The 27,137-nt window shown below is 38.0% G+C and overlaps 2 protein-coding genes across 7 annotated transcripts in view; one reads left to right on the top strand and one right to left on the bottom strand.

The window, feature by feature from the left end:
• The window catches only part of LOC126284979 (F-box/LRR-repeat protein 3-like), a 246,079-nt gene extending 239,875 nt beyond the window's left edge, over positions 1-6,204 (top strand). For all 6 annotated transcript variants that reach the window (XM_049984264.1, XM_049984266.1, XM_049984263.1 and 3 more), the window contains 2 exons: positions 416-621; positions 4,129-6,204. In XM_049984264.1, coding sequence (XP_049840221.1) covers positions 416-621; positions 4,129-4,575 — 653 coding nt within the window. In that variant the 3' untranslated portion in view covers positions 4,576-6,204. The remainder of the gene's footprint in view (positions 1-415; positions 622-4,128) is intronic.
• A 4,982-nt stretch (positions 6,205-11,186) lies between these two features.
• The window catches only part of LOC126284980 (transmembrane protein 185B), a 61,281-nt gene continuing 45,330 nt past the window's right edge, over positions 11,187-27,137 (bottom strand). Inside the window, exons 6-7 of the mRNA XM_049984270.1 lie at positions 22,119-22,218; positions 11,187-12,331 (exon numbers count right to left, since the gene is read on the bottom strand). Coding sequence (XP_049840227.1) covers positions 22,142-22,218 — 77 coding nt within the window. The 3' untranslated portion in view covers positions 11,187-12,331; positions 22,119-22,141. The remainder of the gene's footprint in view (positions 12,332-22,118; positions 22,219-27,137) is intronic.

The following is a 27,137-nucleotide window of genomic DNA, read 5'->3' on the forward strand; positions in this document are numbered from 1 at the left end:
GGATCTACAAAAGCCTGCCAAAAATGTTTTTTCTTTTTTTAAGTATAATTTTATACTTTGTGTAATTAATGAAGTGACATATTATTCTACAGCATGCAGTCTAGCAGTTAGTGTCACTGCCTCCAATAAAATTCTTGATATTTCCTTACACAGAGCATTTCCATATAATCTGAAATATCAGCAGTCTGAAAACTATACTGTGAATAATAAAATTTAGTGAAATAGGGCATTAATTAGAATTTAACAATTTTGTGTACTCATGGTATTTGCCTTATGTGTATAATAAAAAAACTAAAAAAAAGAATTATTTATTTAAAGAGTACAGTGTACCAAGTGGGGCTGTTCCACCTCACTACACCTCAACCTATTTCTGACAGTAATTTTAAGCAGATATTTCCACATACGTCTGTCACAGGTGTTCTCGCGTTAGCGGACCACTGCCACTGCCTGCGGGAACTCTCGCTCAGTTACTCGTTACTGAGCGACGAACTGCTGCTGGCACTCTCGTCCGAGAAGCACGTGAGCTTGGAGTATCTGCACGTTGATGTCTATGCGAATGGAGATGGGGACAGTGAGGGACAGCTGCCACGATGCATTTCCCCACATTGTTGGCAAGCACTGGTATGTGAAGGCCATGGAAACACTTCATCTCAGAGTTGCAGTTACACACAACATTAATTATTGACTATATTTCAGCCCCTGCCATTCCCTACAGTTTCTGCCAAGTACCATGGATGTTATTCCGTCATATCTTTAACAAGTGTCCTACAGCCTGTCTCTTCTTCTCACCAGTGTTTTCCAGACATTCCTTTCCTTACCAATTTTGTGCAAAACTTCATCTCTTTATCTTATTGGCCCACTTAATTTTCAGCATTCTGTAATACCTTATCTCAAATTCTTCTGTTTACCTTGGGCACACAACCCAACCAAGAATGTTAGTACAAATTTATAAGACTGTGGTCTCCACACCAATCACCATAACGTACACGGAATGCAACATGATAAGGCAAATGTATGCAAGCAGTAATAACGTGATAACAGAGTGTGAGTGTAATGTGGTATATTACTTTGCTTCAATTCTCTTCTTTTCCTGTATCTCACAGCCTGTAGCTCACTTCCGTACGATGCTTTGCTCCAGACACATATTCTCAGGCGTTTCTTCCTGAGATTAAGGCCTATGTTTCATAGTAGTAGACTTCTTTTGTTTTTTTGGACAGGAATCCCCTCTTCATCTGTGTTAGTTTGCTGTTATCAATGTCCTCCCTGCTTTGTCTGTCGTGCGGTACTTTGTTTCCGAGATAGCAGATTCCTTTACTTCGTGTAAATTAATTTTGATGCCACATTTATTGGCTAATCTCATTTCTGCTACTCCTCATTACTTTCATCTTTCTTTGGTTGAGGCTTTGTTCATATTTGTACTCATTAGACTGTTTTTCCATTCAACAGGTTGCTTTCACTTTGGATAGCAATGATGCCAGTGAATCTTATCAGTTACATGATTTCACCATAAAGATTAACACCGATTCCAAACCTCTCTTTCATTATTGTTTTCAGTGCACTGGTTAAACAATAGGGAAGAAGACTGCAACCTTATCTTAGCCCCTTTTTAATCCAAGCACTTCTTTGCTCTTAGATTCTTATTTTTTCCCAATTTTTCTGAGACTTTCAAACATTTTGCTCCATTCAGCATTATCAAACACTATTTACACTGACAAACCGTGTGAAACTGAGGGTTTTATTTTCCCCAAGTGAAGCATCAGAACTGCTTCTCTTGAGTCTTTACCATTCCTAAAGCCATACAAGTATTCATCTAACAAATCATCAATTTTCTTTTCTAGTCATCTGTAGATTAAGCATGTCAGTGAGTTGGAGGCATGAGCTGTTAAGCTAATTATGTAATAACTTTCACATTTATCTATGCCACGGTACCTCCAGGATTGTGTAGAGAAACATTCTTTGGAAAATCTGATGATATATTTCTGGATATCTCAAATCTTGTAGATTCTACACACTAAACTGAATAATCATTTCATTTCAATTCGCCCATTTGATTAAAAAAAAAAAAAATCTGAATGAATTTACAAATTTTATCAATGTTTTATGTCTTGTTTCATCACACATATTCACAAGATTTTTAAAGCTATGGCTCTAATACCAAATCCCTGTTTCTTTCAAATCAACATTCTTCTTCTATTGTTTCTGCAGAGAGTGTTTCTTTAGTATATTTTTTACAGTTTATGTTCTTTTTACTTGTTTCAGTATTCTACACTAGCTTAATATTGAGGCCTCACCAAATGGTGTTGTTAATACTCTCTGTAGAGTACTGTCCCTCCAGTTTTTATCTGTGTGATATGGTCTGTGCAGCTACACTATGAACAAGTAATATTGGCTTCCTCCAGAATGATGTGGACCAGAATATTTTGTGCAGCTGTTGCACCACTCCACTCAGTGGCCACTAAATTACCTCTGTGCTATGACCAATGTCTCCTCAATGTATGTACAGACCCTTCAAATCTCACGCTGTCATGTCAATGTCACGTGCTCTAATTTTGCCACACAGTTAACTCTTCCCACGATTGAGAAGCCCTTTTACATTCAAACTAGTTGAACCCTCAAATGGGATTCTGGTTTTCTGCCTCCTACTCACCTGTGCTTCTGCTTCTCTTCTGGATTTATACTAATGTCCAGTACTGGGCACACAATGTCACTTTTTTTTTTCCTTTCATCAGTGTTCTTTCTGCTTTGAGGCATTCTACTACAGCTTCCTCTCTTGTGCCAACCTTGCCATCTCAGAGTAGCTCTTACATCTAACATCCTCAATTATTTATGATGTAAATAAAATAGAAAGAAACTTCCACATGGGAAAAATATATTGAAAACAAAGATTCCAAGACTTACCAAGCGGGAAAGTGCCGGCAGACAGGCACAATGAACAAAACACACAAACACACACACAGAATTACTAGCTTTCGCAACCGATGGTTGCTTCTTCAGGAAGGAGAGGGAAAGACGAAAGGATGTGGGTTTTAAGGGAGAGGGTAAGGAGTCATTCTGCTCCCTGGATTGGAATGACTCCTTACCCTCTCCCTTAAAACCCACATCCTTTCGTCTTTCCCTCTCCTTCCTGAAGAAGCAACCATCGGTTGCGAAAGCTAGTAATTCTGTGTGTGTGTTTGTGTGTTTTGTTCATTGTGCCTGTCTGCCGGTGCTTTCCCGCTTGGTAAGTCTTGGAATCTTTGTTTTTAATATATCCTCAATTATTTGTTGCATATAACTAAATTTCTGTCTTCCCCTGTAGTTTTACAATTTTCAGCTCCTGTAGTACTTTTTGATGTTACGTCCTGATGCCTTAATACATGCCCTGTCACCCAGTTCCTTTTCCTAGGCATAATTTTTCTCATATATCTTTCTTCAATTCATTTTGTGGAAAAACCTTCTAATTTCTCATCTTATCAGTCCACTTCAGTTTAAACATCGTTAGTAACACCATAGCTTGGGCGCTTCAGTTATCTTCTTTTCCAATTTTTTTAAACTCTGCAATTCACTTCCATGCAATGCTGTGCTTCTTATGTACATTTTCAGGAATTTCTTTCTCAAATTAAGTCCTGTTTTTGGTTCCAGCAGATTTATTTTTGCGAGGGACGCAACACTTTCATCTTTCTTTGTTTGACTATTAAGCCAAATTCTGAGACCATTGGACAGTTAATTCAATTCAACAGATCCTCTGATTTTTTCTTTGTTTTGGTGATGGCAGTAGAGTTGCCACTGACATCTTTTCACCCTGAAGTGTACTAACAACCCAAATTTAGTACCAGTATTTCAGTCATTGCTTCTTCGGCGTGCAGACTGAATAGGAGGGGAGAATTACTTATTTACTTGTGTACATCATGTCATAAACAACTTATTTATTGCAAATTAACTTTTTTATGTCCGTTACTTCCTTGAACACACTAATTTCTTGTACTTTATGTGACACTGAGAATTCACTCAAATATGATAGAGTGGGTGACTTTTTTTAGCAGCCAATTATCTGAGTTTTCTACTTTTTTAGTTCCCATGTCTGATTTTTAGGTTACAGTACCTCGCAAATTTTGCATTTCAAGTTTGTAATTCACTTATGTTTTACAGGTTCGTCACTCACCAGCAGTGAACCTCGTGATGTATTTTTTCCGTGTTCCGGCTGGCTGCTTGGAGGCATTATTTGCATCGTACGTACCTGCAACAAATCTGTACTTTGGAGATGGTGTACCTCGCCAAGCTCTTGCTGCAGTTGCGGGTCACTGCCCCCGCCTCCGTGAGCTCGTCGTCGGAGGGGGTGAGCCACTGACAGAATGCGAGCTCCCACGGCTGGCAGCTGGGTGTCCCAGGCTCGTTTCATTAGGACTGGCCGAATGTGAAGTTTCTTGCCGTGCTTTTGTGGAGTTTGTTCGTGTCTGTGGACCACGCCTGCGTGAATTATATGTCACGGAGGAGTGTTTAGTTGAAGATGCAGACTTCGATTTAGCGCGTACCTGTGAAGTTGTGTCTCAGCTTCTTGGACGAGAATGGACTCCAGAATTTATGCCGATGTGGTGAAACAGGATAACTGTATTTTTTGGTTCACTGTTATTACAAATTAAAGGAGTAAATAGCCACCCAAAATTAAAGATGCAAAAAGTTGTACTTTTCGTCTATGTAATACACTTATATCTGGCTTTATATGACTCCACCTTCCACGTGATCATTTGGGATCCACTGTGGAGCAATCTCGATTATTATTAATGGTAACAATAGGAAAGGATGTGTAGGTTATACCTGTTGTCATTGTTAATTAATCAGAATGGTTGTACTCACATGCGAATTTAGTGAAACATCTGTGGCCTGTGTGTGACAAAATCATGGTTGTTATTGTCATTTGGTTTGCAGTATTTGCCTTTTAATAGATTATTGTTTTAGAGCTTATATTACATTGCTGTTTAATTGAGTCTGGTTTTTGACACAACTTTAAACAAATGAAATTTTACCTTTGAACCAGAACTGCTGCTTAATGTATAGGTGCTTTACTTGAGCAAAATATTGTGAACCAATATTTTATTTTGTATGGTCAATGCAACAGTTCTAATCAGTATGCCATAAGATAAGTAAAATAGTAATTTATTTGTAATTGAATCTTAAACCTGAAAAAGATTTACTTTACTCATTTGACTGAATAGGGTTAGAATATATAATAAGGTACCTGCAATTTGTCTCCAGTAATGTAAGACATTTGAATCTACTTTTTTATTATTGATTTTTCTCTCAAGCTGGGAGTCACCAGTAGGGGGATAAAGGAAGGATGTCAATATGGAACATTGTTCAGTTGACAGTAGTTGCACAGTTGTTCTTAGAGGAGGCATTGCCAGGCACACATATTCCTGTTACATACTATTCATGGCTTAAAGGGTACATTTACTTACTTTTATAATGTGCATACACATTCTTGATAATATATGTCAGTATGTTGTAAATATGTAGTAAAACATGTTGTGCAGCATGTATTTTTTTTATTAATGCTGCTTTATTTAGTTCTGTTGTCACAGATACTTCTGGTTCTCATTGAGATCTCAGGTAACCTCCAGACAACTCATCAATACTGACCTATATTCTTTTGTAATGTTTAGCTTCCCAATCTGGACTTCTACTTACTTTTTGCAGCTGTTTCTATAAATTTCTGTATAGCAGCTAAAAAATAATATATTACTGTGAAATAAGTTTTCTTTCTGCATATTTTTCATGAAAGTACCTACTATTATGTCAAATGGAAAAACCATATCTTCAAACAATTTCTTGTGGACTATTAAATTAGTTCATCGATGCTTGTACGGTGTTACTGAATACTTGTACATTCCAGGAGCAACAGTTGTGCGTGTGGAATTCTTAAAATGTCATGACTGCCTTGGAACTTCACATTTTATTACTCATAAAAAAAAAAGAAAAGCTTGTAAATCTGCAACTTGCAGGCAAAGTTTATTCATTAGAAATAATCATAAAGATGTTATGCTGGTGTTGCCTCTTTTTAAATATTGTAGCATTTAACTTATTTTGTGATGAGATATTTCAAAAATAACAGCATTCTCCACAGTGGTGTGTATGTACAGACTGAGCTTTACATTGTATTACTGAACTGCACTGTCACTTAGCATGTATGAATATTTGTAAATATATTGATTTGTACCAACTGTGAAAGAGATTTTTCTTTATTAAATTTCTTCCTGGATTATTTAGCAATTACAATTACCTATGTTGGCTTAACACATTTAGGATATGCCAATATGTGTGCTCTTCAGCAGCGTCACAGGTTGAGAATTTGCCTGTAGTGTTCACAAGATGCACTCCTTAAATTATCAAATATAGTAAGCATGCCTCAGATTTACAAAAAGTCCCTAACACACCAAAAATGAGATATCCCTGCATCTACCTTGGTTGGTAGGTGGCCACATCTGTGGATTTGTCATTAATATTTGAGACTGCAGGTGGCACTTCTTCATTCCTGGCTTTTTTTAATAGTAATTCTGTGCCCAGAAATATAGTGGTAATGCCCAACATGAAATGCCATAAATTTGTTATTCTCATGATCAGTGGTTCATAATTGCGACCTCTCACTATGATTTGGAATAGTTCAGTTTATAGTTCCCACACATATAAGGTTTCAATTTGTTTGAAGTTAATTTTACTGTCCATTAAATTCTTTATTTCACTTGGAAGATGGTCAAAGATTTTTAGGACTGAATACCTGACATCTTGCTGTACCACACTAAAGCTGTACAATAGACATTGTAAATCATTTCTTCTTCTGTTGTTATATTTACTAATGTTGTGTTTACATTTATTAATGTTACTGTTGTTTTCAAACTGTGATTGTTGCCAGCAAACTTCATAACATAGAAAGTATAGTGTGATGCTGCTATCAGTATGCTCAATTGCTTAAAAATATCGCATGTTATCGTTATTATATAATGCTGTACAATAAGACTTTTCTTTTTCCTCAATGATGAGTTATGTCAGAATATGGTGCCATAAGACATGTGAATGAAAATAGGAAGAGTAAGTAAACTACTTTTCATTTTCATCTCCAAAATTAGTGTCTTGCCCTACCAGTAGGCTGGCCGCTGTGGCCAAGCGGTTCTAGGCCCTTCAGTCTGGGACTGCGTGACCGCTATGGTCGCAGGTTTGAATCCTGCCTCGGGCATGGATGTGTGTGACGTTGTTAGGTTAGCCAGGTTTAAGTAGTTCTCAGTTCTAGGGGACTGATGACCTCAGATGTTAAGTCCCATAGTGCTCAGAGCCATTTGAACCATATGAACCCTACCAGTACTACAAAATCTCAGTGAAGTGGGTAGTTCCGAAACTAAAATGCACTGAAGAGACAAAGAAACTGTTACATCTGCATAGTGTAGTGTAGGGCCTCTACGAGCACACAGAAGTGCCACAACATGATGTGCCATGGACTCAACTAATGTCTGAAGTAGTGCTGGAGGAAACTGACACAATGAATCCTGCAATGCGGTCCATAAGTCAGTAAGAGTACAAGAGGGTGGAGATCTCTTCCGAAAAGCATGTTCTAAGGCATCCCAAATATGTTCAATAATCTTCATGTCTGGGGAGTTTGGTGGCCAGTGAAAGTGTTTAAACTCGGAAAAGAGATTGTGGAGCCACTCTCTAGCAATTCTGGACCTGAGGGGTGTCACATTATCCTGCTGGAATTTCCCAAGACCCTTAGAATGCACAATGGGCATGAATGGATGTTGGTGAATGCTTACGTATGTGTCACCTGTCGTAGCTGTATCTAGAAGCATCAGGCGCCCCATTTCATTCCAACCGCACAGGCCCCACACCATTACGGAGCCTCCACCAGCTTGAACAGTACCCTGCTGACTTTAAGGGTCCACGGATGCATGAGGTTGTCTCTATACCCGCACATGTCCATCCACTCGATAAAATTTGAAACTCGTCCGACCAGGCAACATGTTTCCAGTCATGAACAGTCGAATGTTGGTGTTGACAGGCCCTGGTGAAGGCGTAAAGCTTTGTGTCATACAGTCATCAAGGGTACTTGAGTGGGCGTTCGACTCCAAAAGGCCATATTGATGATGATTTGTTGAATGGTTTGCACACTGTCATTTGTTGATAGCCCAGCACTGAAACCCACAGCAATCTGCAGAAGGGGCACTTCAGTCATGTCGAATGATTCTCTTCAGTCGTCTTTGGTCCCATTTGTGCAGGATCTTTTTCTTGCCACAGCTGTGTTGGAGATTTGATGTTATACTGGATTTCTGATGTCATGGTACACTCGTAAAATGCTCTTACGGGAAAATCCCCACTTCATTGCTACGTAGGAAATGCTGTGTCCCATCGCTCCTGCGCCGACTGTAACATCACGTACAAATTCACTTAAATCTTGAGAACTTGTCATTGCAGTAGCAGTAACTGATCTAACAACTGCGTCAGACACTTGTATATAGGTGTTGCCAACTGCAGCACTATATTCTACCTGTTCACATCTCTCTATATTTGAATATGCTTATACTAGTTTCTTTGCTGCTTCAGTGTATATTTACAAGATGCTAAAGTGGGTGCACTGTGAGACTAGTATGCCAAAATTTGGTCCAACCTTACAAGTGTTGAGGATCAGCCCTAGCTTTGAGAGAGAGGGGAAAATTTTTTTAGTGATAATATGTGAATTTCTCTTTGTTTATAATCTCATCAATCTGTGTTTAGGGTATCTAGCCCTTCTATAAATTTTAATAATTCATGAATGTGATACCAAATAAGCAAACCTAGCCCAGCTGTTTGATGACTACCGGTAGCTGGCTTCAGGAGACATCAGTGTCCCAGACCCAGACGTAGATGCTGCATTGCAGAAATGGTCCTCATGGTAGCAGTCGGCTTCTTCCGAGTTTGCTGTGTCGGAAAGTCACTGACTGTGGCAGCTGTCTATGAAATGTGGCATTCTGCCACTGACTTCACTTGCTTCACTACACTGGGACCAGAATACACCATGTGGGTACTGTGGCCTCTAACTCTTTCAGTGTCTCAGGCAGAATGACATCTGGCAGCTTTTCAGGTTAGTGCAAAACTCACATGCAGGATAAGTGAGTGTGGGGTATTTATCATGAAATGTCAGTTACTTGCCCTTGAAATTTCGAATATTTTCAGCCACATGTCAGTATACAGGCATTGATTGTGTTGGTAACTCGCATCTGAAATATTTTTTAAGCAAGTTTTAATGCTTGCTTACACAATATTGCCAAAACAATGAGTAATCAACCAAATACAGGAAATGTACTTTGTGAAATAAAAATTGTAATTAGCTGTCCTCGACATTATAAAAAAGATTAATTCAACAAGAAAAAAATTTTCTCTCCTTAGTCGTCCCATTTATAAGCTCTGTGATGCGACCCAGAGAAAAATGCGATACCTTTTAGCTGGTGTGTATCTGCTGTTTATGTAATCATTGAAAATCAACACAGAGGGGGTTAGCACAACACAACTCTGGTGTTTATATCAGCTTTCCCAAACTGGTTCCATCACCATGTAATATGAAAATGAAATGGAGTTGGGCAGGATTTGTAGTAAGAAGACTGGATGCTAGAAGGACCAAGGAAGTTCTTCGCTGGATTCCAAGTGATAAGGAAAGATCTGGCCATGTGTGAATAGATGATGTGGGCAGGAGTACCATGAATGTTCGAACATACATTGGCTACAGCAGTGCTATTAACTGTAAAAAAAATTATATTGGCGCATTTATTTTTGTCAAAAAATTGGCCTCAGATTGGTACACAACTGTATAAAAAACAAGTGCACACATTACTACAGAGGTGTGAAAATTATTAGAATCAAGGTTATTTTTTCTTAAAATTAATACATTTTACAGTTTAGAAGTTTCTTTCTATTTTATTTACAGTTTAGAAGCATTTATTTGCCAAATTGAAATACATTAGTACTTTGTGGGCATGCCTTTGTTCTTAATGAGTGGTTCAACATGTCTTGGCATTAGGTTTGTTTATAAGTAACTCATCTGCTACCAGTCATGATTTTCTTTATTTTATTTTTCTCTCAATGCATTTCGGGAAATGATTGCCATTATCGAGTGTGTTTTTTGTGTTTGTTATGTCATTCGTATGTGATGTTGATGTGTGAGATTTTGCTTCATTTTGTTGACTTCACTGCAATATATGAGAAACATGTGACTTTTAGTTGGTAGTTGAAGTTATTTGCAAAATTTAGAAGAATTTGTACTTACAGTTTCCTTATGGTTCATTTGTGCAGAGTCTCACACACGCTAAACATCACACACAACTTTGTGCACTTTTAAACATTGAAAACATTTTACATAAAAAAACAGTTACTCAGATGCTCCTACAAGTAGTCAGCAGAGATGACTCTATAGGTCTTCCACAGAGTATGATATGCTTTTGTACAGAGGTTATTTACCTTAACAATTTGGTTCATAATTTACTTACGTCTATTTTACAATTGTGATTATTTCTATGTGTTACTATTTTTATTTAAGTATACTATCGAAACATCTAAAGAAATTCACTGATTCACTTTCAAGTTTTTCATTCAGTATTTTATATTTTCTGCAATGTGAATGTATCTTCAGTTCTTCTAGCAAATCCATTTTATGTCCTTTATTTAGTCGGTGGAATACTTCGACCATTTTGCTCTATTTTTCCAAATGGATCTCCTGTATTGCGTACATGTGTTGCTATGGCTGATGTGTGTGTGTGTCTGTTGTCTTTTATATGCTCTGTGTACCTGCTATTGAAATGTCAGCCTGTTTGTCCTGGGTAGAACATGGCGCATTCCTGGCATGTGACCTTGTATATTCCAGAGTCTGAGTATGGATCATGCTTTAGTGTATGTTGTAATGTATTAGATGCAGAAAACCCAATTTTTACTTTGTGATTTTTGAAAAAAATTGCTATCTTCTGTGATACATTGCCAATGTATGGCATACTAGATAAACATTTGGTTTACTCTTTTTCTTCTGTGTTGCAGTTTGTACCTGGTGCTTTTTTCACTTTGTCTAGGATTGTGTCAAACCATGGAAGCATTGTACCCATTGGCATCTGCAATCTTTTTCACTGTGTATATTTCTTGTTGCATGTTTTCTTGGTTCCATGGTGTTTTAGTTTCCCTATGTAGCACTGACTTGTAAGCTACCTGTTTATGGGTATTTGGGTGACTTGAGGTCGCAGGGATTGTGGTGTCAGTCATTGTGTTCTTCCTAGGAATTTTTAATGTGCATGTGTTGTTGTCTACTGTAAGGTTTAGCTCCAGAAAGTTGATGGTTTTGTTTTGCTCATGTTCCACTGTAAATTTTATTTTCTCATGTAGATTATTGAAGTAATTAGGAATTGTAGGAGCACCTGTGTAACTGTTTTTCTTTTTATGTAAAATGTTTTCAATGTTTAAAAGCATACAGCAAGTTGCGTGTGATGATTAGTGTGTGTGAGACTCTGCACAAATGGACCAAAAGAAAACTGTAAGTACAAATTCTCCTAAATTTTGCAACTAACTTCACACAACAAAAAAACAACTAAAAATCACACGTTTTCTTATATATTGCAGTAGACAAAATGAAGCAGAATCTCACACATCAACAACATCACATAGGAATGACATAACAAACACAAAAAACACACTTGATAATGGGAATCCTTTCCCAAACCGCATCGTGCAAAAAATAAAATAAAGAAAATTGTGACTGGTAGCAGATGAGTTATTTATAAACAAACCTATTGTTTTCACAGTCACAGGCTTTCAGAGCCATTTATAAGGGATCAAATAAAAAAATCTTGTTTCTCTAAGTCTTGAGCATGAACTTTTGACATCATCTTGGTTTCATATTTGTCAGAGTTTCTCCATGAGTTGCAACTTCGTTGTAATGTTCATCTTCCTCAACTTCTTCTTAACAACTGCCCACAGATTCTCTAAATGGACCATGTCTGGATTATTTCAAGGCCATGGCAACATTTTTACATTATTTTCAGCTAAAAACTGTGTAACTGATTTAGATTTATGACACGGTGCACCATCGTGCGTGAACACGGAGTCACCATCAGGAAACCATTCCTTCACCTGAGGTAAAAGCCTCTTTCCCAAAACTTTCCTGATTCATAGTGCCTTACACAATGTAAAGTCAGCCAGTACCCTTTGTTGATATGACACTCCACACCATAACAGACATGGGATGTTTTACAGTTTGCACTATACAAAGCTCAGAAAACTCTTCGTCAATCTTTCTTCGGACATACTGTCTAATTTCTTCACATATGGAGAATATTGACTCTTCAGAAAAGCAGACCTGAAAGGAATAAAGCATTTTAATCATAAAAAGTCTATGATTTCAGATGTTACATGCTCATATGAACTATACTGTACATAAGAAAATTTCTCCATGTCTTTGTGGAATATTTTCTTGAAAACATTTATTCATTTTCCAAAAGAAGTTTTCACATACAGATTCTTAACTGCTTTAAATAAAGTTTATTTACCTTGCTCCAGTCCTCCCCAAACTTATTTCTAACTTCATGAGCCCATTTAAGCCTCTTTTCACTCATTGCAGGAGTAAGTTTTGCTTTTTTTTCATGGACAATGAGCTGGAAGCCCTGGACTAATAAGCTTTCTGCAGAATATGGAAGTACAAACATTGACTCCATAGTTCTCCAAAGCCTTCTTTAAATCTTGACTTTTAGCACTTCTGTTGTCTTTCACCATCTGGACAAGTTTGTGTTGAGCTCTAGGGGAAAGTTTGTACTTGCATCCACACTTTCCTCAACATGCTGGTCTGAAATTATGCCATCTTTCTCTGCCTGGCTAATGCAGCTTACAGATTTTGGTGAAATCTGTAATCTGTTTGCTATTTCTCACTGTAAATACTGTTTTTCTCTGAGTAACAGATTTATTGTCGCAACTTTTCTTGGTGAAATATCACTTTTTTTTATCTATAACCAACAAATACCTGACAAACAAAAGAATTATCCATAACAATAAAAATATTTATATTTTATGGCTAAAATGCAAGTAGAAATATGCATTAGTTATTGTTTAAGGATAAATTATACATAAAACCAACCTTAAGAACGTGCCAGCTGAATTGAACTGTCTCCAAAACAGCTGCAACTATGCAATCTTTGCCTCAACTATAACACTTGGCTGCTTAGGGAGTGCTGCCAACATTCTTAATAGCAGAATACTGCCAATATCATATGTAAATGTTAGCATACGGATGGAAGTGAGCGAAAATGCCAATATCACATGGCTGAATAATTCTAGAGTGAGAGGAACTAGGAAGTGTCAATATTTTCATTTTGAGTCTAATAATTTTCACACCTCTGTACACTTCTCACATTGAGAGAATTATAATGAAGAATTGTGTCAACAATTTCCATATAAACAAAGAATATATCTGAAATTGTTTTGTTGGGTATTAATATGTCCTATACAAAAATTTGTGACATTTTGTGTTTAAACAGTTGCCTTTAACATATGTGAATTGTAACTAAAATATTTAAGCATTTCTGTTTCCTCCCTTTTCAAATGTTCAAATTCTGAAGTATTACTAATTTATCCACAAAGACATCTTTAAAAGCATGCTAAAGATTGTAAAATTTTGTAACATTTTTCTGTCTTTGTACACTTGAAACTACAAAACTGGCTGACTGAAATGCATATAAATGAACTTTTGATCTGAATGATTTCATAATTTAGCATTCAAAATGGGAAGATGAACACTGCCATCTGCTGTTCATTAAATTACTTTAAATGATAGAAAACAGTGATTAATATGTGCAACAGATGTAAGTCAATGTAATAAAAATACTATGAATCAAATATACAGCTAAACATATGATCATATAATACACTTCCAAAGTGAATCACCTACTTCTGTTATCAGATATTTTATTGCCCAGTTCTCCTAAGAAGCAAGTTTCATCTCGGTGTGTACAGCTGAAGACTGTAATGCATAGAGAAATGTAGGATGAGATGGATATCAAATGGCTGAAGCATCTTCCACACTAAGAGTTAGTATGTAAATGATGACAATTATAACAGGTCAAAAATGTGTCCATATTGAAATACTTAGAAGAGTGGGAGAGTTATGCAGATTTACACCATGTTGGTTAGGCCTACACAGTTCCATAGGCTAATGTACTCAACATGATGGGAGTACTCAATTTGACAGGCCACTGGGTATGATGCATATTTATTTTCATACATTATTTCACAATATTGTCCACCAAATTAAAATTGGAAAATCTAAGAGGTCATGGAAAAAGTATTACATTAAATTTATTTGCAGCTGTGCTGAGATGCATAAATGCCCAAACATAACACATACAAAATGTATTAGTATATATGCATTTCATCATACAAATTGACTTGCTAGAGTGTGTGTGTAGGTCTCCATTTGAGGTCAGTGTGGTGTGTCAATGACAGAAAACTGGATCCTTCAAGGTAACCATCAATAATGTTACATCCAACACTCAGATGAAATTATAATGTGCACAAGACTATGAAGTTGCACAGAAGAATTTTCGTTGAACAAGTTTGTAAAGAGTTACCAGCAAACAACATCTGAGAAGAAGCACCCACCATCCTGCAAATGAATGCTGAAAATGGGTGAAGTCAGCACCAGGTTCTTGAATATCTTATACAATTATGGTATCTCACAATGTTTAACAAATGCCACAAGAGTAACCAAACACTCATTTTCAATAATTGACCACATTCTAACAGATATTAACCATACATTCTGTGAAGTAACTGTTAAAAACCTTGGGATATCAGACCACTTTGGTCAAAGTGCAAAACTTAAAATATCTACAAAGTTACAAGCAAAAGTGCTTAGCTACAGAAGGTTTTTTTTTCTAAATCAAAAAGGTGTGAATTTACAACACAGATGACTGTACAAGGTAAACTTGAAGCACTAGGAATCAGGGGGGTTGTAAATAAATGGTTTAGATCTTACCTTGTGGACAGGGTGCAGAGGGTGGAATATCTCAAATTTCAAGTAGCTCAAATTATTTACTGAAACATCTTTCAGATGAAGAATATTTGAACATTGGGGGTGTGTTAGGCCCAGTACTATTTCTTATTTATATTAATGACTTCCCACAGTAGATAATACAAGGTGAAACAGAGTTATTTGCTGATGACAGCAATATAATAATTACAGACAGGACACCAGAAATGTTCGATGTAAAAGCTCTAAAGGCGCTTATGGCAGTTCACAACTGGTCAAATAACAACAAAGTAACCCTTAATGTGAAAAAGAACAATAACATAAACGTCTATATAAAGAAAAAAACCGAATATGACAAAACTTAAAGTTCAAAATGAAACCATAGTGTGTGTAGCCAGCACAAAATGTTTGGGTATGTATGTTGATCAACAATTAAAATGGGATGGACATATTAGGATGCTTGGGAAAAAATTAGCGCAGCATGCTATGCCTTACGAATATTAGTCACTGTGTGCAATGGTTCATGCCATAGAATGACATACTTTGTACACATACATTATATAATAAGTTACGGCATAACATTCTGGGGTGCAAATGCCCAAAATGTGAAATATGTGTTCAGATTGCAAAAACGAGCTATCAGATTAATGAGCAAGAATCACAAAAGAGCACACTGCAGTGAGCTATTTAAAAAATCGAGTATTCTGACAATCCCAAGTGAATATATCTTGCAAGCTACAGTTTTTATTCACAAAAATATTGAGCAATATTTAGCAAACAGCTGCATACATGATCACCAAACCAGAAACACTAATTGCTTGTATCTAGACAGAATGAATAAAACTAAAGCCCAAACCACTATGTTTTACCAAGGTGTCAAGATATACAATAAATTGCCAAAAGAAATCAAAAACATAAAGGAACACTGTAAATTTAAAGCATTCCTTAAATAATATTTATTAAAAAATAGTTTTTACTCAATTAGAGAATTCGTGTAGCATAAAATTAGCATAAATAAATAATCTGGTTAATCAATTATAAAGTGGACATTCTAGATTGTAGTGTACCAATACAGGCGTTGGAGGAGTCTTGTGATCTATTTCTTTTAATTGAAGCAGGTTCTTCTGCATTATGTAATTCAATGATAAATTGTGTGTGTAATATACATATATTTATTATTAATTTATTATATATAGCTTGTATTTCATTATCTTATGTGACAAAATAATGTACATATGTATGTATAATGACGACATCCATACAAAGAAATGTGTTTACAGATGAATAAATGAATAAATAAGTAAATGGTGTATAAGCATATGTAATAGGAACTGTTATCGCCTTATCTTTTTCATTAGTCACAGTGATTAGCAAAAAATCTGGTTCTCAGACAAATGTGTAGTGTGTAACCATCTTAACATTGCCTTTATGACCTTATCAACATCTGAAAGAAGCAAACAACTGGAAATCTGTTGGTGATATGTCTGTGTTTTAGGGTGAATGTTTTAACCTTTCAAATTTCATATCAAATCCCCTCATATCAAATCCCCTCATATCAAATCCTCTTTCACTCTACAAGCAATTTTACGGTTTGTGACGGAGAATACTTCTGGTGCCAACATCTGTCAAGTGGATGGATAAAAATTCTATTCACCATGTAGCGGCAGAACACACAAATAAAAGACCAGTGGCTCCTTCTAATTCCGACCCACAGTTCTCGGCGACTTTCCCAAAACTACCCCTTTTCCTAGCCCTCTCTTCCTTTTCCTTCACTCTTCTTCCTTCCCCTTCAACCCTTCTGCCTAAGGAAGAAGCCATTTGTTCTAAAAGTTTGCCAGTCACAACAGTCTTTTATGTGTGTATTTTGCCACTGCTTGGTGAGTAGATTTTTTTATCTATCCAAGTAAATAATATCAATAACTGAATGTTTTCATGGTTATATTAGCAATATCTGTCAAGGATTTACTGGTGATTCTTGGGATAAGTCTGATGAATATCCTACTATATTACAGGCCTCTTTGTATTGGTTCGGGCATGAAATATGTGATCGTGTGTCTGAGCTCAAAGGAGCTCATGTTACTGATAAGATTCTTACGAGCTTGGAAGTTAGATGAATGGCAGTCTGACTTGGACACTAGAAAAACTGTAAGGTGGGTTTACAGCATATACCCATGCATTATGAACAGCTTCCGAGGTATGGTGCAACTGTTAACAGGTCGTGGTCCATATCCCAAAAATCTGCATCAAGCAGGATGTAGTAATACACCAGTTTGTGTATGTGGAGAGAAAGGTTCTGCTGATCGTGTCATTTTCAGTTGCCCTCATTTCCAGGAAAATGCAAACAATTAGAATGTGATCTGCAAATAATTCTAAGTTACTGAAACTTATGAATTACTTAATGTGATTGCAAATCAAACACTTAGAAGACAGCTGCTCAACTTTTAGTTTATAAGATTGAATGGATGTGCTGAATATCAAAATAACATTAACAGATCACAAGATGTGTGACGTCCCATAGGGCAAATAGAATAAACCAGAACTCCAACAACAAGCTTTCCGAAGGGGGGGGGGGGGGGAGGGGGGGGGGGGAATCCTGTAAACATGGGCTCTAAAATGCACATCTTACAAGCTGTGAGCACGTGTTCATTTTTGCTTAAGTGAAGTATATCTCATCTACTGAACATACACCCAAATAAGTCTAAGATTTTAGTAAACACTTACGAGAGCTAAAATACAATTAATATACAAGTTCCTCAGGGAAGCATTTTAGGACTGATACTACCCTGAGGAAATCCTATATTAGTGTATTTTAATTTTGATATGGGTTTTACAAAGTTGTAGCTTTATATATAATACAAAATGATGTACCTATATGTATGACCTGTTTAGACTTTCTAGATAACATGACTGCAATTCATGGCAATAGGTTCTCACAGTCATTTCAGGAGACATATGTAGCAGGAATTAATATGTTGCCTGGCCCTTCCTGGAATGTATAAGCTTGAAACTTCAATAGCAGGCTAAGCTTTCCATGATGCACAAACCTTCCCTTGTAATGTCTGCCACAGAGAAAATTCGGACTACTCTACTTGTTCTTATACCACTCCTGATGTCAATATATTTTTATCTTTTCCGATGTATTTTCATTGCTAGTACATCTATAATAGTCACATGAAATAGCTAACATCTTATCCAAAGTGTATTTCATTGAAATTTTGTTATTTACAGGGTAATTTTCAAGCTCCTGATTATATAATATAATAGTACACTGGTGTGTAAAACTTAAGAACAGTTGTAACTTCCACATGATGCATCACTGCCAAGTAACATAGATTGCTGAAATTTGAACCAGGCATAGAAAGAACTGCTGCAGTATAGCAAAGAAGGTAACTGAAAAAAAAGCAACAAGATGAACTGAATCGACACTTCTGTTCAAAAACAATAATTACACTGAAGTGACTGCATTTTATGGTAGTCCTCTGGACAAAACAATACAAAAGGTATTAATTTTAATAGGGCATGTTTTCACCACAGACAGCAACGAATGCTCTACAATGCACAGGGTGATTATAATTAAACTTAAATTTTCAAACTGCTGCAGAAATACCACCACTGGTCAGAATGACGTCAAATTGCAATGGAATATTATCGGAGAAGGGAGAAAACATATGGCAGAAGAAAAATAAATAGTTATGAAGGGTAGCAATAGATGGAGCTGTAAGCATCATAATTTAATAGTAGTTGGCTACAAATGACAAATGAATCATACAACAATGCCTAAGGTGTATGTTTGAAACTAAACGAACTGTACTACTCAGTGTGCATGGGTGTACAAGTGTGATACTGTTAGTTACGTAAGCCCATCCACTGTGGCAAGGTAATATCAGATCGGAAGGGAAAAATCGGTTTTTAATTGCCCTGAGACAAAAATCTGCATAAAAAGCATCAATCACATTGGTTTTTAATCATCCTGAGTGGCCCCGGCTTATGCGTTGGCTTAAACCTTGACTGTTACTCTGCATTTGGTTTCCCGTGGTTATTGCGGTTATCCCATGGTTCTTCCTCTTTCTATGTGTGGCAGCAGTGGTGTGTATTAATATTCACACCTTGTACTATCTTTGGTCTGGTGTTATAGTTTCCGACTAGCCAGTGTGCAGCAGTCGGTCAGTTGGTGTGGATCAGCTAGAAAATCTCTGTACGGGGCAGTGGGTTCGGGCCCAAACCGTCTCTACGCAGGGTCAGAGTGTGTGAGAGCTGTTTTGATTGCTATGAGGTTCGTGGCTCACTGACCCAGGACATCAAAGTAGAGTGGTGATTTAATTACCAAAGCCAGTCTGTTCACATTGTGCCATTGGTTTTCATGGTTAGCTGTTGGGCGTATTCCTGTGAGCAACAGCGAGTGTTCAAGTTGGTGAAAGTTTTGCCACCATCCGATGGAGTTTAACTGAATTTTGGTTATTTGGAGTCCAAGTGCACCAGCGGAATTTTCTACCTTGTGGCCGTTAGCATTCCGGTTACCTGCCCTGCCACTGACGTAAAATTCAGGCAGTGTCCTTTCCTCACCATATTGTTGCTGTCCAACACAAGTGTGTAGTTTTGATAGCTTATGCATATTTGGTTGTGGGTGGCTACGCCTTTTATGTTTTGGCTTTGGAGTTCCTCAGTTGACTGTCTCTTGGTTGGGTTGCCGGCAGATTGGACGTATTTGAGCCGACTACCTGTCTCCCCTAAGTGAACATTAATATTTCAAGTGCAGACCAACCCATGGAAACTTCTGAGTGCTGCTGGCTGTAATGCCTTTTCTTATGGGTGTTTGATTGTGTATTATAATGGCTTGTAGCTGATGGTTTGAATTTGTATGCTTTTAGTTGGTTTTTAAATAATAGGCCTTCAGCCAATTTAAAACTGAAAGTTCCTTACTTGTCAAGTGTTGCATTGTTTGGGCCTTTAGCCTCATTTTAAATAGTTTTGGATAAAGCTTTGGACTTTCTGCCTTTTGAAAATTCATTGTAGTTGTGTTTTACAATCATTGGCCTTCAGCCACTATAAAATTTAAATTCCTTACTTGTTAAATCTTAAACTGTTTAGGACTTCAGCCTCATTAAAAAATAAATACACAAATAAATAAATAAATAATAAAGCCTGACTTCTAACTATAAAAACGTATTGTAGTTGTTTTGAATCATGGGCCTTCAGCTATTTTAAAAGTAAAATTCCTTATTGTTAAGTCTTAGCTTGTTTGGACCTTCAGCCTTCTCTTTAAAATTATTTAAAGATAAAGCTTTGGGCCTTCTGCCTTTGAAAATTTATTGCAGTTGTGGTTTTAAATCATGGGCCTTTATCTGTTTCAAAAGTTAAAGAGGTTGTACCCTTAAGCCATAACATTGTGTGACATATTCAATCGATAGTTAAGCTTGCAAATTTGCACTATAATGTTTGGCCAACTAAATAAAGTTATAAGTGTTTGAGTGTAAATGACAGCTGCTCATTTTTGGCCCCTTTCCACAATTCTAACTAACTGTTCTGTCCTGCAGATTTAACCAGGTGTTTCACTGAGGCCAAAAACTGCATAAAAAGCATCAATCACATCGGTTTTCAATTTCCCTGAGGTCAAAAACCGCATAAAAGGCATAAGTGAAATTGGACTATTAATTTGCAAGTGACTGGTGCAAAACATGTTCAATATGCTATCCACCGTTTTCTGCAACAAGTTGAAACTGAGCAATAGCATGTTCTACAACTAATCGAAATGTTTCTGGGGTTACGTTCATAATGCATTGTGCAATGTGTGCCTTCAATGAGCTAAGTTTGCAGTCGGAACACTGAACAAAACATCTTTCAGACGGCACCACGACCAGACGTCACACGGATTAAGATCAGGTGATCGGGATGGCCTGGCTGTAGAGGAATGGTCGCTGATAATTCTAGCATTACTTAAATGGCACTTCAGCAGCTGTTTAACTGGATTTGGAATGTGCAGAGGTGCGCGTTCTTACATAAAAATAATCCCATCGACACATCCACACTAAGCTGGAATGACACGTTTGTGCAAAGGTACTCGTAACGCTTACCAGTGACGGTACAGCTAACAGGCCCGAAGGCAATTCTCTCTTCGAAAAAATATGGCCCTATGATAAATGATGCTATAAACCTGCACCACACAATGACCTTTTCAGAATGAAGTGGTACTTGTCGATTTGTGTGTGATTTTTCCAATGGCCATATTTGTCAGTTCTGTGTGTTGCTATATCCTGTCAGATGGAAGTGGGCTTCATCTGTCCCCAAAATATTCCACAGGCAATCATTGTGAGCAAGAAATCCAAAGGTCTCTCTTCCTGGCAGACCGACAGGAAGCACACGGGTAATTCTGAATGGATAGCAAAGAAGTATGTTTTGTAGGATTTTACACACCATGCTCACAGGTATGTCCAATGTTTCGGCAATTCTCCACGCACTACACGTTTGCACGCTGCCTTTCGTCTCCTCCGGCATTGCTGTGGCCACTGCTTCCACTGATGTCGAATCAATTCGGTTCCTCCCTCTACAGGTTGCACACGAAAAAGAGCCTGTCTTTTCGAATTTCCAAATCATTTTCTCCAGACCCGCGGCAGTTGGTCAGACTTCATTTTTGTGGATGACAGAGTCGAATGCACTCACAAAAAGATGCACGAATGGAAGAAGTATAGAGTCACAATAATGTAGACTGATGAGTGTATTGTGGTCAAAGATTTGCAGGTCATTACAACCGTGCACGTTTGCCTCCCCACCACATAACACCAGGATCACCAAAATGATCACGTTTGACAGTGTTCTGCAGTGCATTACGTGTTCCCACACCTCTCCATATGAAGGTGTGTGGAGGCACGATGTTGCATGGGCATACTGACATCCAAATCTTTGAACACAGTACACTTGCCCACCAATGTCATTTTGACATTTTATTCCTCCCCCGTGTTCATCTTTTTAGGGGTGTATTCAACAACAGATCAGCCTGCCTGTCGGCCCCAATTTCAGTCCAAGTGAGCATTGGGGTTACATATTGTAGCACCTCCACATGCACCGACTACCACCCAGTTGTTGCCGACTGCGCTGCTGCAGGAGTGCGATACAGGGACAACTTACCAACCTTGAGGCCAGCACAGGTGCCCATTACAGAGCATTCGCTGCCATCCATCGTATCGCATATCCTATTAAAAACCGTGTCCTTCTTTTGTTACACAGCTGATCTGCAGAAAGGAAACATAGTGTGTAAACAAATATGAAGAGTACGAAAAACAAATCTAGCAGCTCGATGTACTTCATTTAATGTACCGAGGGGTGTTCAGTAAGTAAAGCAACACATTTTTTCTTGGCTAGTTTTGGTTGATAAAATGTGGAACTTGCTGTATGACATTCTGGAATATTTCCACTTCAGCTCCTACAGTTTCAAAAAGTTCCAGTACATCCTGGTGCTAGACACAGACTCCAAATGGTGTTTGTAATGGAGGTGTGCTCAGTACAGGGAACCGTCACTGAGTTTCTTTTGTCGGAAAACCAGAGTATTGGAGATATTCGTAGGTGCTCGCAGAATGTTTACGGAGACCTGGCAATGAGTTGTTGGACGAGACGTCTGTCGTCATTGCAATAGGTTTGCGCAAACCCGTCCGATTAGACACTGGACTCGCATTCGGGAGGACGACGGTTCAATCCCGCGTCCGGCCATCCTGATTTGGGTTTTCCGTGATTTCCCTAAATCACTCCAGGCAAATGCCGGGATGGTTCCTCTGAAAGGGCACGGCCGACGTCCTTCCCCATCCTTCCCTAATCCGATGAGACCGATGACCACGCTGTCTGGTCTCCTTCCCCAAAACAACCAACCAACCAAACCCGTCCGATCTCCCACGTACCGACCAGCCACACGTGGCAGAAACTTCTGCAAATTTGGAAAACGTAGACACTCTCGTTCAAGTGGATCACAATCGAACATCTCCCTGGACAACTGGACGCCTCTGTCGGTCGTGCTGAAACACTCGTCCGTCACTCGGGGAAACCGGAGGTGTGTACCCGGTGGTTTCCTTGTCAACTGTCAGAAGCCCAGAAATGGCAATGGAGGACCACTCACTCATCTGTGCAGAATTGCTTTCGTATTATGAAGCTGATCGCGATGATATTTCATCAAACATCTTCACGAGTGATGAAACCTGGGTTCATCACTTTGAACCAGAAACAAAACAGCAGCCTGTGGAGACTGGTGCTACATCACCTCTCCTCCATAGCAAATGTTCAAAGCTGCACCTTCAGCTGGTAAAATCGTGATGACATTCTTCTGGGGCTCTAAAGGGGTTATTCTGTTTGATGTCCTCCCTCAAAGGTCAATGATCAACTCTGAAGTGTATTGTGCCTCCCTCAGGAAACCGAAGAAATAATTTTAGCATGTCTGTCACTACAAAAATGTAAAACAAACATCTCCGTGACAACACAAGCCATATCACAAGTCTGCACACCTGAGAGGAGCTCACAAAACTTCATTGGACTGTTCTTACACGTCCACTCTGCAGCCTGGATCTCGCATCTTCCGACTTCAATCTGTTTGACCTAAAGAAAGGTGGACTCTGCAGGAAGCATTACGTAGATGCAGCAAGACCTGCTTTCAGAAAATAATTTGTTATTTTATTTACTGAATGCCTCTCATGTGTTCATCAAATCAATTAATAGCAGGAGAACAATCAACAGGTTAATAAATTTAACAAAATTCTTGATCCTGTGACAAAAAGCACAGTTCTGTATTGCATACTGGTATTCTACATATATTCCATTAATCCAATCCATTAAGGGCCCCAAATTGTTAAGCAAAACTCAAGAATTGGTTGAACAAGTGTTTTGTTAGCCACTCTGGATGCATTATATTTCCATAGTTACAGTCTCTAATGATTTCTCACCAATAATGTAACACTGAAATTCTCCACATTTTCACATACAGGATGTCACAATTATTTGCATGCAGGTTCCAGTGCAAGCACCCACACTGACTACTACAGGATTTCCTGCATTTCAACGTTCTGTAATGTTTCTATAGAAAAAAGCCTCATCTGTGAACAGACTCGTACAGATTCCAGTTTTATCCTCTAGATCAGCTAAATATACAATGGGTGTTCAATAAGTGTTCAACACTTTTTTTTTTGAAAGCTCATTAGTTTTGTTCATGATTGCAATATTCCATATTATTCACTATTCTTTTCTGTACAAAATCCATTTTTCAACATAATCTCTTCAATGTGACGACCTTACTGGGACAGCTTGTATGCCTGCATGGTACCACTCTATTGTCCAACATTGGATCCAATGTTTTTCTGCACCAATAACCTGCCCATTATCCATGAAGGTGTAAGACCTGGCCTGTAATGTGCATGATAAAGAACAGTCCAGTAAAGTTATGTAAGCTACTATTGGGTGAGCAGAATTGTGTGATGCCTTTTGTTATAATGAATCACCTGAATGACAGAATCTGTGTGTTCCAACATTGCAGGAGCCATAGCTACAGATAGGGGCTCAAAAGCTATGTACTTTTGGTGGAGATGTATATTCACAACTACCAGCTTACTGGTTTCTTTCAACCTCCTAACACCTGGTGCAATTTTAATATTTGCTGGCATAACATTGAGGCAACACAGGGAATGGACTTATGTTCTGTACTTACTTCCTCTTCAGATCGTCTGATACCTGCAACTTGTGTGTGTGTGTGTGTGTGTGTGTGTGTGTGTGTGTGTGTGTGTGTGTCAGTTATATTGTGCAAATTACCAATGACCAAAATTAGACAGAGCATGCTTATATCAGTTCTGACTGTTTGTGAATCAGCAAGATAATTATTGTCCATTGGGTGTGGTCTACATAGTTCCTACAGTCAGCACTACATTTCCTGTGACACAACATGTAGACTTGCTACTCACAATGCCTCATACTGTCCGTGCAACATGTTGCAAACCTCTGTGAGAGAAAATGATGCCAACTACCACCCCACACTCTGGGGCATGGGGTTCTGGCTAGTATCTCTCAACATCCACAAATATGGCCTGATCACTACCCTAGCACAAACCTAAGTTCACATGTCAGACACACATCTGTGGTGTGGACGCAGCCCAAACTTGCTCGAGAAAGCAACATCTGAAGTATAGCTCTAAGGTGTAGCTGATCACAACAGCAGAGTGAGACACCAGAAATGCCACCAACAAGCGCAAAAATGTCCGAGCCTCAGGACGATAAACAAACTTAAGGCCGCAATCCGGAGTAGCCAGCCAACTTCTCCCATATAACATTCAAACTGGTAGAAAGAAACAAGGGACACAGCCCTATGTGATCATTTCACAATTATATTGTTTTCAATTTAATTCCAATGAGTCTGCAGTCATTTATTACTTCCCTTTATAAATGTAATACTGTAAATGGGCAAATGTGGACATTGCACATCACGGTACAGTTCTCGCAAGGTAATACCAGTGTCTTTCGATGGTGCTCACTATTAATAGATGGTAATCACATATCTCTTGGCTGACTGAGCCTGCATCAACACCTTTGTTGACTTACGGCTTAATGTGGCATATGTCATGTATGCCAATCAATTTCCTGGTTTTGATTAATTCCAGTTCCAGTGCATTTTGGTGTGTGATCCTCCAGTTATGAGTGGGTCCATTGTAAATAAAATAAAATTTAAAAAAAATATAAAAAAATTGTGTCACAGTTGCTTTTGCTTATTTGAGAGTGGAAAGGACTTTATTAGAACTTTCTGACCAACATGAAACTTATTGCCTGATAGTTTCTTCCATTCCTTGGCCACCACCTGGTTCTTATAGAAGGCTCAGTTCAGCATATTTTTATTTTGCTCTCCTGTCCTTAGTAGGAAACTGGCAACTACTCTTATGAGATATCTTGGCTGTCAGTTCTGTAATATTGTAACTGGAGCAAGCATTGAGTCATGATGGGGCACCTCATTCGTTACGTCCTGAAAATCCCTCAAGAAAATATCCCACATTGTATGCTATTTTTCACCATGTATTCTAAATAAATTGCGTAGTTTCTTTATTACCCATTCTGGCTCACATGAATCGGGATGGTGTGTCGAGCTGTAAATAGATTGTGTCATATAGGGTTTCAATGTGTCATTCCATCGTGCCGATCGAAACTGAGGATCCTTGTTTGAAATCATTTTATCCTTGCATCCTACCTGTGGCAAGAAATCACTGCACACAGCCCATGACACAGTCAAAACCGTTGCTTCCTACAGTGACACAAATTTGGATGTGAGCTTCTATTCTCTTCTTGTCTAAACTGTTTATTGTCTATGTCACTTTCGTGCATGGCTACAATCCAGACAGATACTTCCAGAAAAGGCTTCTGAACACTTAAATCTATATTCGATGTTAATACATTTCTCTTACTCAGAAATGTTTTTTGCCATCATCACTCTACATTTTATATTCCTTCTAATTTGGTGATTATCTGGCAAAAAAGCAAAACTCATCTACTACTTTAATGGTCTCATTTCCTGACCTAATTCCCCCAACATCATGTGATTTAATTCTACTAAATCCATTATTTTTGTTTTCCTTTTGTAGATGTTCATCTTATATCCTCCTTTCAAGATATTGTCAAATCTGTTCAACTGCTCTTCCAAGTCCTTTGCTGTCTCTAGCAGAATTACAATGTCATTGGCAAATCTAAAAATTGTTATTTCTTTTGCTTTGAAGTCTAATTTGTATTTTGTTTCCATTACTGCTTGTCCAATGTACATATTGAACAGGGGGGATAGCTCTGTGGCATGTAGCTGCAATGTAGTGCATTGCCTATCAGAAGAAACAAATTCATTAATAATTTCTTGATGTGTTATTACACTCCCGTAGCACAACATTAAATAAATGGCAAGTAAAAAATCTTGCCTATAAATTGTTTATTTTCATTTCTTTCTTTTTTATGTTTACACACCTGATGGCATGCTGCACGAGCATTTTGTGATAATGCAGCTTGAAACTATGAATCACTCCAAGGTCAAGTGGCTGGAGGTCACTCGTGCAATTTGCCAGAAAGAATTCCATGGTCACATTTCTCAAATAGGAAGTAAGGGGAGGATGTACTGTACACTTATCTATGAACAATAAAATCTTATGGCCTGCTG

Source organism: Schistocerca gregaria, chromosome 8 (genome assembly GCF_023897955.1).
Source record: "Schistocerca gregaria isolate iqSchGreg1 chromosome 8, iqSchGreg1.2, whole genome shotgun sequence".
NCBI lineage: Eukaryota > Metazoa > Arthropoda > Insecta > Orthoptera > Acrididae > Schistocerca > Schistocerca gregaria.